The sequence below is a fragment of the Eumetopias jubatus genome, unplaced genomic scaffold (assembly GCF_037043125.1).
Source record: "Eumetopias jubatus isolate StellerSeaLion01/CBP00866 unplaced genomic scaffold, mEumJub1_p1.0 scaffold_2, whole genome shotgun sequence".
Taxonomy (NCBI): domain Eukaryota; kingdom Metazoa; phylum Chordata; class Mammalia; order Carnivora; family Otariidae; genus Eumetopias; species Eumetopias jubatus.
This window is the reverse complement of record NW_028274808.1, coordinates 16806724-16822851: the sequence shown is the minus strand read 5'-3', so window position 1 is coordinate 16822851 and position 16128 is coordinate 16806724. Positions and strand designations below refer to the sequence as shown.

The 16128-nt window shown below is 37.8% G+C and overlaps 1 protein-coding gene across 18 annotated transcripts in view; it reads left to right on the top strand.

The window, feature by feature from the left end:
* Window positions 1-16128, top strand: part of SORBS2 (sorbin and SH3 domain containing 2) — an 89166-nt gene that overhangs the window by 36312 nt on the left and 36726 nt on the right. For 6 of the 18 annotated variants that reach the window (XM_088021378.1, XM_088021377.1, XM_028099882.2 and 3 more), the window contains 2 exons: window positions 12126-12175; window positions 15248-15432. In XM_088021378.1, the coding sequence (XP_087877504.1) occupies window positions 12126-12175; window positions 15248-15432 (235 nt within the window). Of the gene's footprint in view, window positions 1-4879; window positions 5039-5760; window positions 5845-7581; window positions 7639-12125; window positions 12176-15247; window positions 15433-16128 lie in introns of all 18 variants that reach the window. The other 12 variants (XM_088021371.1, XM_088021370.1, XM_088021373.1 and 9 more) reach the window with 4 other exon arrangements.

The window sequence follows — 16128 nt, the reverse complement described above, 5'->3', positions numbered from 1 at the left end:
TCTCATTGCCTCCCTAAATAAGAGAAAAGACAGGCTAAGTGTGAGGTGATACCGCAGAGACCGGTTATCTACTGCTGTAGTTTACATACGATTCGGGAGCATCTTCAACCCACAAGATGGAGAGGATGGAGAGCAGATTGGCTAAATGCGAGTAATGTTAAGAGCAAATGAACAAAACTGAAGGATTTCAATGGAATGCGCTCGCTCTCCCGTCTTTTTTACTCCCAGATGGTTTGTGAGCATTCCTTTGCTCTGTTCCTATTTAGTTTTTGTAAATAATACACAACCTCTCGGTAATTTTCTGTTGCTCTTTTGAATTCCTAGATGACGCCATCATCGGCCCAGTCTTCCCAGGTGTCACCCTGGACTCCCCTCTCCCCCAAAGATCTCGAAGTCCTACCCCTGCTGCTCTTCTCTTCTGGCCCACACCGTGTCCATTGCCTGCATGACAGGGACAGCCACCCAATCAGTCTCCCTAAGGCTCCTCAATTATCCTTAGAGCAAAACCCAAATTTCTTCATGTAATTTCCAAAAAACCTTGGGAGCTGGCCCCCGCTGACCTTGCCAGCCTCCTGTCTCTTCCTGCCCTTCCTGCCAGCTCACCATACTCCAGTTGTGCAGACAGCCTCCGGTGCCTGCCTTCCACAGGCCCTTCCGCTGCCAGGAAAGCTCTCCATCCCATTTCACCTGTGGCCTTGTCTCTTTTCCCCCAAGGCATCATGGCTGACGCCTCCACCCCCGGGGAGCGGGGGTAAATCTCCCCTGCTGTGTGCCTGTAGCATGAGGCATTTCCTCCTCCCACACTGAATTCTAATGGCCTGTTTCCTTGTCTGTGTCCCTCACTGGATGTTAAACATCTTGAAGGCAGGGACCATGTCCGGCTCACCCATTGTATCCCCAGCACCCAGCACAATGCCTGGCACATGGTAGCTGTTCAGTGATTAGTCATTGAACGAATAAGTGAATGAATGAATATAGGTTTTACCCTTGCAGTTAGCGGGTAAAATTGGTGAGGCTGAATCCCTGTTCTGTGGCTCATCCGTGAAGTCTCTACTCTCCTAGCGACGAAAGGCACAGTCGGTCTCCATCACAGCACACACAATAGATGTGACACATGGCTATTATCACTGTGATTCACTAATTCCCTGATTCCCTGGAGTACACGGTGGGCAGAGGAGGCTGTACTGCTTGAATAAAAGTCCTCCCCCAGACTCTGGCCAAAGGGATCCCCTTCTTCCTTAGGAATCAATGGAATAAGCGTTTATGGTTTTAGCAGGAAAGGAAAGGTCAATGCAATTTTTTGAAGCATGTAGATGTTCATTTGACTATAAATTTGAAAACACTGATCAAAGGGGCCTAACATTTGATCGACAAAAGTACTTTGCAATTACCAGGAATTTATCTTTAACGGACTTGAACCACAATGTAGTCCATGAGGCAATCATACAAACTCGCTGCTGAGATTATATTAATAAAAACTTTACATCCCATCTGGATTGGATATATTTATAGGTGAGCCAAAATTAAATTACATTAAAGTAAATTAAATTAAGCACTTATTCAGGATCTCTCTACACATGATAAAATGAAAACAATATGAAGACATTACCTTTCTCTACCATAACTAAGCCAGCACATAATGAAAAAAGCAGAAAGAAATAATCATCGAAAGCATGGTGCAGAGCTGAAATGCAATTTAAATCCGCAGTGAACTTACACTTCCTTATCAGTGAAGATCGTCAAAGCTTAACGTATAAAAATTTGGGGAGTTTCATCTGGTGGTTTGAATCCAGCTGACAATATGTATATCGTTTATCATGGAACCACAATAAATATAAAACATAGTGGTGAATACCATTAAGACTTTAAAATCTAATGAGCATAAATTTTAAAGAATTAAGTTATATTGGCACTTCTTTTTGTTTGGAAAAACATAGAAATTATACACCTGCAATGAGAATATTGAGAATAGTAGAATTTCTGTAACCTCAAAAGCAACTAAATGCTTTGAAATTGTAGAAAACATAAAAACTTTAAAAATGGTTCACCCTTGGTTGCCTTTAAGTAAGAATCCTGTCTGATTTATAGTTTTAGATTTTCTTAAACACTTCCTCTTGCACTGATACACATTTGTTTTCAGCATAGATTTGCCGGGTTTTTCACAATGAGAAGAGAACAAAAAGACTAGAAAAATGTGCAACAGTATATCTGCTTTTTTGTTGTTTTAATGAGCAATTAGAGTAACATATAATCATGCTTCTTCCTAAGTGAGATTCTGAGTGTTCATATTGGTGTCAAACAACTCAAAGGAACTTTCAAGTTACGCACAGACAGTGTTGATTTAGTGGGATTATGAGTGTGTATATTGTCTGTTGGCTGACCATGTGTATATGTATCACTGACTTTTGTGAGGCTTCTGTGTACCTTAGGAGTGGATCTAGATTGCTACATAATACATACCATTGTTGCATAACTAAAGCAATTCAATAGGTCAACCACAGTGAGAAGAAAATTCTAGCTCTGCTGCTTGCATTTCTTTACCATAAAGGCTGTACTCAAATGTATGCCTTTCATTAAGTTCGAAAGTTATAGATAATTACCAATGATCATTGTTTGGGGCGTTCTCTCTGCTAACTTCTATTGGCATGGATTCTAGATAGTTGCCCACTGAGACTATAAATTAAATTTTTAATCTATAAAATCATAATTCATGAAAAACAGTCATTCTAAGCTATGGTGCAGGATGGTAGATATTCTCCCTTTTCCACATTCTAATTTTAGTATATGTGCTGCCGAAGTGAGCACTCCACATTCTATCATAGAAATATATTTCTATAAATCTGGATTTCGTATATCTGTTTATTACATATTTTCTTAAAGTGGAAGTCAAAGTGAAGTTGTAACCACTGGTAAATATACTTATTTGTTTAGTAAATTTGCTGCCCTCTGCTGTTCAAAATATTTTTTAAACAAATCTGTTTTCTCTAAGAGAAATTTCTATCTCCCTTTAGCAAAACAAAGTACTATATGTGAAAGCAGAATTATAAAATCAAGAATTGGTAATATTATCAAGTTTATAATATCAAAAACAATGAGATTTGAAAGAACCAAAGATTTGTTTTCTTGTGGAAGAAATACTAGGCCTCTCTACACAGAACAAAAACTACTGGAAAAAATTCTCTCTAATGTCAGGGCACCTGCATGGCTCAGTCGGTTAAGTGGCTGCCTTTGGCTCGGGTCATAATCTCAGGGTCCTGGGATCGAGTCCCACGTCAGCGGGGAGTCGGCTTCCTCTGCCCTTCCCCCCGGCTCGTGCTCTCTCTTTCTCTCTCTCTCAAATAAATAAAAATCTAAAAAAAAAAAAAATTAAGAAAGTTCTCTCTAATGTCAATTACCCTAAAAATCAGCTCCAGTAAAACTATTCCATAAAATATTCATATCCTGCAGCCATTATCTAAATGATAACTTGAGAAAAACTGAATTTTGGTTAAGATCAAAATCTCAATTAGTACTTTTGTACCATTGAATCAAGTTTTTTTTGCAACACTTGCCATAGTAATTACAGGATGTTCTCCACAACATTATAATAGTAAAGCAAAATAACATTTTAAAAGAAGGAAAAGGACAATCTCAATACCAGAACGCCATTGTGGGTTTTTTTGTTTTTTGTTTTTTGTATATGTGTGTGTTTTCTTCCTGTGCTCATCCACACACAGGCTTCGTGATATCATTGTAAATATTGTACAAACACATGATCATATTCAGCTTTTATCACTCACCATTCCACCATAAACATCCCCCAGAGTTACTACACGGTCGTTATCGTTATGATCACCACATATTTTGGATAACCTAGGCCCTTTCACTATTTTGTTATGATGCCTCAAATTTTCCTGTCACTGTCTGTAGCTACACCATTATGATCTCCTATTAGAAAATATTGAAATAAAATGCTCATCTCTAAAAATACTCTGGATATAATTGATTATTGCACACAGACTGTATACTAGTAACAAAATGATTGGGAATTCAAAAAAGCAATAAAACACCTGGACAAGCTAATGTCAAAATAATGGCTTTTGTTTGAATATGCACTACTATCTCAAAACACTCAGTATTACAAAGAATATGTCCTCTCCTGGCCAGGATGAATGGCTTTAAGGGAACTGGGGTATTTTTTTTTTCTGACTTAAAATATTACTGTCCAACTGCACCATGTTTAATTAGTGTCATGAAATAATTGTCAAAGAAGTAATAACCCATATGTAGTACTTGAAGCATCTTCACTTAATATTAAGTCAATAGCCTGAATCAGTCTGACCGGGCATGTAATTATGTAAAAGCGTTCAGGATGTTGTTGGATAAAGTAAATGTTCCATGTCTGGTTTTTCCATTACTAAAGCAATTGTATGTATTTTCTCAAGCTGTTTATATTAACACCCCTAGTTTTATCTTAAATACAATATTCAGAAACCACCGGAGGGGAGCAAGTCAAGTATAAAAATTGGCTTTTTCTCTGAATTACAGTGTCAACCAAACCAGAGTGGGATTCTCTTACTCACCCACTTCCTGCCCTTAGCCAGCTACAGTAGGGTGAAAACCCAACCCCCTCCAAATCCATTCCTCCAGCTGAAGGTAAACAGGTAGAAGGTGATTCTTGGGTGGTAGCTCATAAAATGTGATGATCATTCCTCACTTTCTGGGAGGCTCCTTGTCTTCACATCTTTTCAGGGGTCCAGACCATTCCTAAGTTATCTGGGTCTCCCCAGGGACACCTTACTTTTCTGAAACGTTTCCTCCTGCTAACTGGTGTCCTTGTCGATCCGTCAAGAACCTCCATCTAATGGATCAGTGTTTCCTTCACCCCTCTTTCTTACAGCCCCCTCTCCCAACAACTCCGACACCTGTTCCAAGGGAACCTGGCCGGAAGCCTCTTTCTGTTTCACCATACGGAGAAGTAACTGGTAGCCCCTCCCCTCCGCCCAGGACTGGCCTCCCCATACCAAGCCCGTGCACCCCGGCTCTTTCCCCCACCTGGGTGAGCTCCTTCCTTCATTACCTTTGCTAATGCCCTTTGGGAAACTCAGGGGTAGCCTTTGCTCTCCAGAGGCTAAGGGGACAATCAGAGCCTAGCTACTCACCACCACTCCCAGCTTGCTGTCCCTTTCTTTCTCAACTAGACCCCAGGTTCTTTATGCCAGTCGACCCCTAACAGCCTCCCAGCACCTCTCACTCCTCCCCCCACCTCTCTTCCCACCTTTTCCCTCCCCCTCTCCGCCAGGCTCTCCATATACCTGCATCCAAGCCAACTGTCTGCAGAAGCAGCCTTACATGCTGGGATCAATGAGGGCAGGGGCAGTGGAGTGACTCACCCAGATGAGCTACTTGGTGACTAACTTGAGTCTATTTTAACTTTAATCGGCTAACGTTAGCCTATTTTTGGTGTGCTATCCATGCTCCTGGCCGTCACAGTTTTTCATAGTTTCTGCATCAAAGCTAAGGAGCAAACTCAAAAGAGAAGACGGAGGTGGAAAAGAGGAAGTGACTAGGGGCCTAGGTGATGCCATCGAAACTCATCTTCATATCCTAATTTTGCTCATTTTACTTTACATCCTTTGGTCTCTCCTGCTGAGATTTGTTGGATGAGAGTTGGTGCATGTTTGCGTGCGAATGCGCGTGCGTGTTTTTCATACCACGCGGCGTTTCCCTCACTCAGCTCAGTGTGCCTTTTCCTTCCCTTTTCCTTCACATCTGCTCCAGACTGATCGCATAAATCCAGATGACATAGATTTAGAAAATGAGCCCTGGTATAAATTCTTTTCAGAACTGGAGTTTGGACGCCCGGTAAGTGAGGCTAGACTATTAATATAAGAAAATTAGGGGAATGTTGTTTGATTGATGAAACATACCATTACCAGAAGAGATAGGTGTCATTTACAGAACAAAAGCCGAATTATGCTATTTAGACAAATTGGGGACGGCTGAGCCCACATCCACTTCTGTACCAAATGGTTAAACCTGCTCAGACACTTCCTATGTACTTTTTCTCTACCAAGCATCATGCATGAGGATGATTATATCTAAATTCAAAATGCTGAGATGGTTTCTGTCCTAGAATATTCAGACAATTGTTAGAGGTTTATAGAAGATTTGTAGTTGTTTACAGTCCGTTTTGGTCTAGTTCAATCAGAAGTATCGTGACATTTATAACAATAATTACTATTATTACGGCTCCCATTGCTGAAGAACTACCAAGCACTGGCGAGTGCTGGGTTCGGAACTCATCATCTCAGTGAGTTCTCTGGAGGCCCCTCCAATAAGAAGAAACCGGAGACCAGAGAGGTTAAGTAAGTGGATAGTAAGAAGACAGTAGGTGGTAAGAGTCAGAAGCTAAACCCGGACCTATTGAACACACCAAAAATCTCTGGGCAATTCCCACAATAATATACTGTCAGTATACTCCCACAATAAAATACCTCATTTACTCTTAGGGATATAAGGAAAGAGAAAAATAAAGAAATCCTGTGGACCTTGATTTCTAGTTTTATGCTAGTGAAACATCTTGTCCCCAAACCCCCACCAAAGGTGGGCCTTACGAGAATTGCCTAGTCTGTTTGGGATAAAGAGTCAACTCAAGCCCTAAGTAACAATTTCCTTTACTAAAAGTTTCACTGGGGAACTCTATCTACCAATAGCTATACATTTGATATGCGTCAGTTACATACTTTTTATACTCTTACTGATGTTTCTGAATTTTAAATTCTTAAAGAACAGAATAATTCCACTGCACATAACTTTATTGAAGATCAGAGAGTGTAATCTTTCTTTTACCATATCAGACACTGATTTATATACTCATAAACTGACAATATATTGGATACTGGGTCGTTAATAGTTGTCCCTCTCGTCCAGTAAAATGCAAAGGACACTTGGTTAGATTCCTTATCTTATTGAACTGGATCAAAAGTGACTGTAAATAAATATAAACCAAAGAATTTTTCCTAGAATTTATATACCTAATAGGAAAAGTGTTTTTCTCTCATTTTTTTTCCTAATTTGTATCCAACTATTCACATAAATGCATTTTATTTTAGAGCAAAAAAATCCTCTAGCTTTATTTTGTATGTATCGTTATTATTGATTACATGGTTTGTAGGGACTAAACCAATTTCTGTTCTGAGCCTAAATTACCAGCATTTTTCTATAATCATTTTCAGCCCCACATGGAAACTCACCCGCATGCTATCCACTACTCCTTTAATGTTTCTTTAATATACCTTACATTCCTTTGTGGCTAGAGACTATGAGTGCTCATTTTGATTCTGATGAAATGAGTTTATAAATATACTAATCCCATCACTAGTAATTTTGCCCAGTGCTTGAGAATATTTATGAATATTGCACTCTTCCTCCTAGGCCACCCCCATTTGGCTCCATTCATGCACTCTTTATGTGTGTCTGATGCTATCAGCACTCAATTTCTAACTGTTGTCACCTTTTCCACATGTCCATTCCTTGCTGCCATTGACTCTCCTCCATTCCATCTCTACACTTCTGCTTATGTGGTGCATCTACACCCAGCCTCCTAAAAAGGCTCTGGACTATGTTCAAGATCATTCTTCTGGTGTTTCCAATGAGGTAAAAACAAATTATTCTCTTTTTCAGATTCGTCTCTTAGGAGCTGTTACTGTGATTCTGAACCACCGTGTTTTAACAATTCACCATAGAGTCTAAGCTATCTTAGAAAATCTATCTTTGCATCACTGTGTTGTATCCAGTATCATTGCTTAGACATTAATCATTCCAAAGTTGTTGTTGGCTCTTTCTAAAACGTAGGTGAAGAATCATTCCGGCCATAACTTTCCATTGAACTATTCAACACAGTCCTGGTATCCAGGAGTGTGACAATTACAAAATCAAAAGTAACACTCTTAGTGCATGTATCAACCATCTGTTTTGATTAGACTGTGTCAAATACTATGCAGAGCCATTTTATCATCATGCTTGGAGGTGCAGAATGACAGATTCTTAATTACATGTTTATGGCCCACATATTCTTAAAATTTATGTAAGTCTTTCATTTTCCTAAATACAATTTGTGGATTTTAGCATCAGATAAAATCAAGAATAGGGCTGACAAACAACTGGCACACAGGTCACAATTCCCCAGTTCCACATCCTTGACAGGCATTACTAATCCTTCTCAGTGCTATAATCCAGGCAGCCACTGTAATAGATTATAACTGGCATATGAGATGAAATGCACTTTCTGTCTCTATTTTAGAATGCTCATGACAATCTGTAAGGTAAAAATACATATGCCAGGCAATGTCAAATTTTATTTGATTTAGGCAAAGAGAGTATGAAAAAGGAAGAAACAATCCAGAGTCAAAGCTTTTTATCCTGGTTTCTGCAAAGAAAAAAATGAAATTAATTTTGGAAAGCAGATTTAAGACTTACTGGTTGACATAAGCAAAAGTGACAGTTTTGCTAAACATCAGCCTCCCTGTGGTAATTCTTAGAAGCAGCTAGAATGGGAGCAGAGTACATAAACTGGTTTTACACAGTAGTTTCTCTGTGGTCCTAAGTATATATGAAAACACTTAATAACTTATTGTCATCAAAAAGTCCTAACTGGGTTAAATATGTGCAACTAGAAAATAAAACTAGTAAGACACCGATGCCTCAGAAAGTACTCCTGACACACAGTGGTGACAACTGTGGAACAGTCTCAACAGGAAATCTCCAACTGCCGGAAGCTTCCCTTTGCAATTCTGAATTACGCATCAGAACGCATGTTCACACCAGAGAAGTAACCAAAATATTTACATAGTCAGTAAAAAGCAAAATAGAGTAATCAAGAACATTCTAGATTAATGAATGCAGTCATTTCTAAAGGGTTATGTTTTGTAGACAGGCATAGAAACTAAAGACAAATACAACAAGCAATTCTATTCTCTATGTTATGTTACCTCCACATCTGAAGACAGGGTATCATTTCAACATAGAAAGGGCCCAAGAATTTACTTTGGAATTCAATTTGGTCAGATATATTTCTGATTTTTTGGTCAGATAGCTCTAGGATGTTTTTAAGGTGGTTCTTTGAGAACTGAGAGAAAATATAAAGATCACTAATTTTTAAGTCAAGAAAAGTAGAGCCTAACCATTTTTTAAAACTATGTCCCAAATCACAAGGTCAGATGATGGCAAGTTAAAGATAAAAAAGATCTAGAAGCCTTCACTTCCATGCCATTCCCTTTATACCACACTTTCAGCACGTTCAAGAGATGTATTTGGAATTCAGATCTTTTAGAAACAAGTTATTTACTTAATACTATTCCTTGTTAACTATTTTTGTGCAATAAATTCCTATAATTAACATTACACAATAACTCATGGGCTAAAGACAGTAGAAACTTAACTCTTTGCATTCTACATGTGATGGTATTGGCAAAAAAAAAAAAGGTAACATAAAAAAAGCACTTTGCTGGTGGTTAAACTAATTTGCCGTTATCTATTTGGAATTGAGAAGGAATATTGTATGATTCTGTAGCATATTAATTTCACATCATGGTGTTTCAGAGTGTAAAAAAATATTCTGATAAGGGACTGGATTCTATCTTCAATACTCTTATGTAAAACATTTCTGGTAAAATTTGTAATTGATTACACATTACCTTAGCTACCATTTATCAGGTGCCTAGCATATGCCATGAGTAACATACTTTCTAATCCATAAAACTGAGAAACTGGCATTAATGAAGAACAATTAAGGACTTTTAAGCAAAGTTTAATCATATGATCACTTAGCAGAAAGAGTGATTCATTGTCCATACTTTATTAAAATGAACTTTATTTAGGTATGTTAAAATGTGGTAATACACAAACTGAGTAGTCATTAATAGGTAAAATAGGTTTACCTCTTTTCTAGAGACAATTTCCATTTCAGAATGAGTATCATTCATGTAATTTTCATAAAGTTTCTCTCTTAGTCATCTATCTAGACCTTTCACTGTTTCCTTATAATTTAATATTTTACTTTTCCCTTTGACTATACATAAAATCACAAAATTGGTTTCAGTTTATTTTGGATTGTGGAAACCAGCACAAGGAGGAATCATTGCAGTTTCTTTGCCTAAATCTAAAACACAATTAATTTATCAGTGGAGAGCCTTCACTTCTTATGCTATGTTTTATCTCACATTACAATTTTGTTTAGGCTCATTCCAAGCTTGCAGTTCAAAATTTCTGATCACTTTAGTGTGATTACTCTAAGGATGTTCTTCAGTTGACACTTTTTGATAATCAGCTATGGTTTGTGGTTGGGTGTCCCATGAATGCTGTGATCCACACAAACAGCAATGCTCTGAGGCTATTTGGTATTGCTTTTCTGAAAACATATAGAATTAATATTTCTACATCAGAATATAATTATCTGGTTTTATTTGTTTACTTGTTTGCTTTCCTTCTTATTTAGTATTTATTTATTTTTTACCTTTCCAGTGTCCGATTCAGAGTTCAGCAAGCTAAGTAATCATGTAAATTTATCAGATTAGTGTACCAAATTTTTTTCTTCTAATTTTATATTTGTTGAGAACCTAGGAATATAAATATTTTCTAAGAATTACAAATATTAGAATATGCTTTTTCTGTCTAAAAGGAGGGAGGATATTCTCTAGAAGAAATGTGCTTTTGTTTGCTTTTGGGCAAGATTCCATTCTCACTCAGTAAGATGTAATCAAATGAAAATATTAATTAACAGAACCAATTTTAGAGTTATGCATAAGAGGGCTTCTCAGACTAATCTACATAAAGAATCTACATAAATAATACTAATATTTTAATTGGTTAATTGGTACTTACTTATAAGTAGAAAATAAAGTTATAGAAATAGTTTTTAAAGTGTGGTTTAATTTGCACTAAGTAGGGTTTTAATACTCTGGTAAAATATTTCTATGTGATAGGAACTTAAGATAAAAATCTGTCAAATCCTGCTTTTTTTTGGCTGATATTTTTAAACTTTCATATGGAAGGACATTTTTAAACTAGAATTTCAGTTCTTCATCAGTTTGTGATAACTAACTGATCATCAAATACGCCCCAAACCAAGACCATATATATAGTTATACATATATACTTGTATATACATTTCCCTGTACATTCTAGACATCACACCACAACTACTTTTGCTTTTCTTGCAGTGTCATTTCAAATACTCGGGAGCTCAATACAGATCCTCTCTTGCCTTAAATATTTCAGCATTTATTCCGGAAGATGGTCATGGGGAGTGAAAAAGTCATTTCTAATATATTTGCCTAATATCTGTTTCATTGTACTGTTCAGAATGAAGGAGTATGAAAATGGTGTGTACAATAGGCATTTGGAATTATGTATATCAATTTGTATTTTCTGTTTTTCTTTATTCCTACAACCATGGACAACTGAGAGTTTACTTTCTCATGAAAATGTTAAAAATCCACTTTTTTTTAAAAAAGGTTACATTTTGGTTCATTAATCATTTATTTTATGCCAACCCTGAACTTAACTATTTTGAAAGATGCCAGTCTGCACCTGATTTAAGTACCAGGCAGTTCAGTTTAATTTCAAACCAAATTCTGTGGTATTATTAAATGCCATGTCTGTGTTGACAGAGGAAAGATGTCTCAGGTTCTGCTTAAATGTTATATTTTAGAGAGAACACCTGGCAGCATGACAAAAAAATTATAAGGAAGGTTTATGTTGTATAATGGCTGAATGATGATTACAAAAATTTTTTTAAACATCAAACCATTCCTTTATGCAGAAAATTTCTGTTTACAGTCTATTTTACATGAAGGAGTGGTTAACAACTTTTCTTTTCTCCCCCAGATAATGCTTGGGCTGTGGATAATTTGAGTTAGACAGAGAAATACCGTGTGGTATACCAAAAGAGAAGGTAGATAGGAAAAAAGTAGAAATCCGGTTACATATTTTCTCTTTGAAAGACATTTCATGATCAAAATAAATGGTATTTTTCATCCCAGTTTTTATAATATTCTTTTTAGGACACCTAATTTAATGTCCATGGACAAATGAAATTTTGCCCTGGTAAAAATTTTCATGGAACTATTTTTCTATCTTAACAGGCCTCCTTGTATCAATCCTCTATAGACAGAAGCCTGGAAAGACCCGCCAGGTAAGAACGTCATTACATCATGCAACCAGAATATTCTATACCAGTGGTTTCTTTTTTCCTTTTTTTTTTATATATATATTTTTTTATTTATTTGAGAGAGAGAGAGAGAATGAGAGCCAGAGAGCACGAGGGGCAGGAGGGCCAGAGGGAGAAGCAGGCTCCCCGCCGAGCAGGGAGCCCGATGCGGGACTCGATCCCGGGACTCCAGGATCATGACCCGAGCGGAGGGCAGCCGCTCAACCAACTGAGCCACCCAGGCGCCCCCCAGTGGTTTCTTTTTCAATAGGAATACTACTCAGTGAAATAACAACAAGGATTATGTTATCACTCACTATTATTTGGAGCACCATACTTTATGAAGTTGTTTTATTTTGTTTCTGCATCATTTCATATGATCATATTCAAAAACTCCTAAAAATTAAGTGAAATAATTCTGGATTCCTTTACCAAGAAATTCTTCTCTTCCCTGTCTCCTCTAAACCCAGCTTTCTTTTCTTTATTTTTTTTTAAGATTTTATTTATTTATTTGACAGAGAGAGACACAGCTAGAGAGGGAACACAAGCAGGGGGAGTGGGAGAGGGAGAAGCAGGCTTCCTGCTGAGCAGGGGGAGCCTGATGCGGGGCTCGATCCCAGGACCCTGGGATCATGACCTGAGCTGAAGGCAGCTGCTTAACGACTGAGCCACCCAGGTGCCCCCCAGCTTTCTTTTCTTTAAATGGGAATTATAAAATCTAATGTTCAATATTATTAGCTGATATTTATAATAGTATATTTGAAAAAAATATATAAATTACTAGAAAATTTCTAAATTATGTTCAGTACCTATTTGTTCATTATATGCTCACCACACAAATCAGAAACATTGTTACTACCAATAAACGGGGGGCTTACTATATACCAGACATTCTAAGTACATGATACTGTATTCAGACCCAGACATATTTGATCCTTAAGACACCACAATAATTAAGTCCTATACTCCCCACTTAACTCTGAACAAACTAAACTTAGGCCCCATAACTTACCAAGTTCACACAGTTGGCAAGGAGCAGAGATAAACTAGAATTGAACCAGAATAACCTGGAACCACTAGTCCTAACTGTTCTAGGCGTCTGCCAAGGTAAGTTCAGTTGGTGGGCTTTAAATACCACACCTACTTTATAGCGTTGCAGAAATTCAGACGCAGTTTAATAGTTCTGGTGAATAACACAAACTCTCAGCCACATTGTACCATCAACAACAAGTAATGGTGTAACATTAATTTGCCCTTCTATGGATTTCTATCCATGTAAGTAAAAAACTTTGTAAATCGGGTCCTTTGTAACTTGGGTTCATGCATGCCATCCAATGACATCAGTGTCACTAAGAAAAAAATCTCCTCCAAGTCCTCCTTTTATATCTTTTACATCTATATATGATCCTAAAATGTTTGAACTTTAGAGTTCTAATCTGACCTGAAGACTGCTGGAAAGACATACAGGCCCTCACATGACAGGATAGGGAGAGCAAAAACAGGTCTAGAAGAAGATGGGCATCCTCTCTAGAAGAACACAGACAAATTCTGAGGTCTGGCCCCATCTCTATACTTGCAAAGTGTGCATTCCATTCACTCATTTATGAATAGGGATAACCGAGCGTCCCTCACAGGTTTGCTGTGCAGGCTACCCCAGACAATAATGTCAGCAAAGCAAATAGCGTGTTGCTGGCTAACGACCTGCCGGTGCTCTGACTGCCATTGTTGATGTAATTTTATGTAATGATTTGACAGACGGCATGCTGGGTGCTGTATATCTCCCGTTCCCTGGTGTTTGGCTTAAATGATACTGTATTCAGACCCAGACCGTGATAAAAACTTCCTGCCATTATAGACTGCCCACACCATTTCATACAACTGGGTGAAAGTTCCCTTTAATATTTTGCTTGCTAGCCAGATTATTAGTCATTCATTATTTAAATAGGAAAACATTAGGGGCGCCTGGGTGGCTCAGTTGGTTAAGAGTCTGCCTTCGGCTCAGGTCATGATCCTGGGGTCCTGGGATCGAGTCCCACATTGGGCTCCCTGCTCAGCGGGGAGTCTTCTCCCTCTGCCTCTGCCCCTTCCCCCATTTGTGCTTTCTCTCTCAATCATTCTCTCTCAAATAAATAAATAAAAACTTTTAAAAAATAAAATAAAATAAATAGGAAACTGTTAGAATTCCAGTATAAGGGTTTTCAAGCTAAGAGTAGTAGGAAAAGCCACAGGGAAACCTCGAGATAAGAGAAATTTGTCTCACCGGCTGTGTTCCTTTTTAGAGTCTTTTCCTCCCCTGTGGCAGGCCTTCTCTGGACAGAGTCATGTTGTTGGAACTCTTCTTTAGAGAGAAAAGATACGTGACACAAATCACAACACTGAATTGTCAGTCACAACATATTACACTAAAAGAATTTTTACTTTAGAACATTATTATAAACTTATACCCACACACATAAGAAAATGGCACATGGATGTTTATAGCAGCTTTATTTATAACTGGCAAAACTCGAAGCGACCAGAATATCCGTCAATAGGTGAACTGAGAAACAAACTGGTGCATCCATATGATGGAACGGTATTCAGCAATAAAAAGAAATGAGCTATCATGACACCAAAAGGCACAGAGAAATCTTAAAATCAGGATATTCAGCGGAAAACAACCTTAATAAAAACTATGGACTTTAATTACTTTTAATAATAATGAATCAAGATGGTTCATCAACTGTCACAAATGTATCACAGTAACAGAAGATGTCACAATAGGGGACACTGTGTGCGTAAGGAAAGGGAGCACAGGAGAACTCTCTGTACCTTCCAATCAATTTTTCCGTAAACCTAAAACTTCTCTAAAAAACAAATTACGGTCTATGAATTTTTTTAAAGAGATGATTATAAAGAAAGAGTGTTTAATAGCAAGGAATGAATTCTTAACACTGCAGTTTGGGGGAAAAGAGGGAAGAGTGGTCGTGCTGTCCCCAGTACCTTCCATCAGTCATTCTGAGTCACGGGTGAACCTCCTCCAACACCAGCCTAATGGATGCTGATCCCTTCTTTTAGTTCTGCGAGCATGGCCAGTGACTTTAGGAAAAGGAGGAAGAGCGAGCCTGCGGTGGGGCAGCCCAGGGGCTTGGATCCAAGTGCAAGCAAGACCAGCCCGGGGCGAGCAGACTTCCCAGGATCAGGCGGCACGCTGACAAAATCTTTGATCAGTTCTTCTCCTTCTTCCCCCTCAAGAGCAAAAGGTGAGCAATAATAGATTGACATGTAAGCAATTTATAAGCTTAATTTTAAACTAGGGTACCATGTGAGAGCTGGTCCAGGATAACCATCCAGAGAGAGCTAGCATTTAAATACAGTGTCTTAAATACAATATAGTTTCAGAACAATAATTTATCTTTTCTACACACACTAGGTCGGGTTGGTGAGCCATTTGAGTGGCTCGACAGACTCTATCATTTAGGATATTCATGCTTTTTTCCTCCAAATATATCATTTGTGGGTTTTTCTTGAACAAATTCAAAATATCTAACTTACTGTCAGGCTATTAGAAGATTACATTTATGAATATTTGCATATTGTCAAAAATGTTCTAATGTTACTACAACTAGCAAAGTTAATCACATTTATAGAATAAGAATTAGAAGTAGCAACAAAGAACATTATTGCCTAAAACACTTTGACTTTTTTTTTTTAATTGTCTAGTTCTAGATGAAAATGTGTCTGACCCACTGAAGTTATTTCTTTAGTCATCTGTTCTATATTTTGGTGAACATTCATATAGACAGTAGAATATCTGTGTTCTGCATGATACACAGTGTTTGATTCAGAACATTCCACTAGTAAGAACTAACTGGTTTCCAGCCATACTTAGAAAATTTAGATATCACCAAGCTATTTTTCCATATGGCCTCTCTCCTCTCTGGAAATTCGATGAGCTA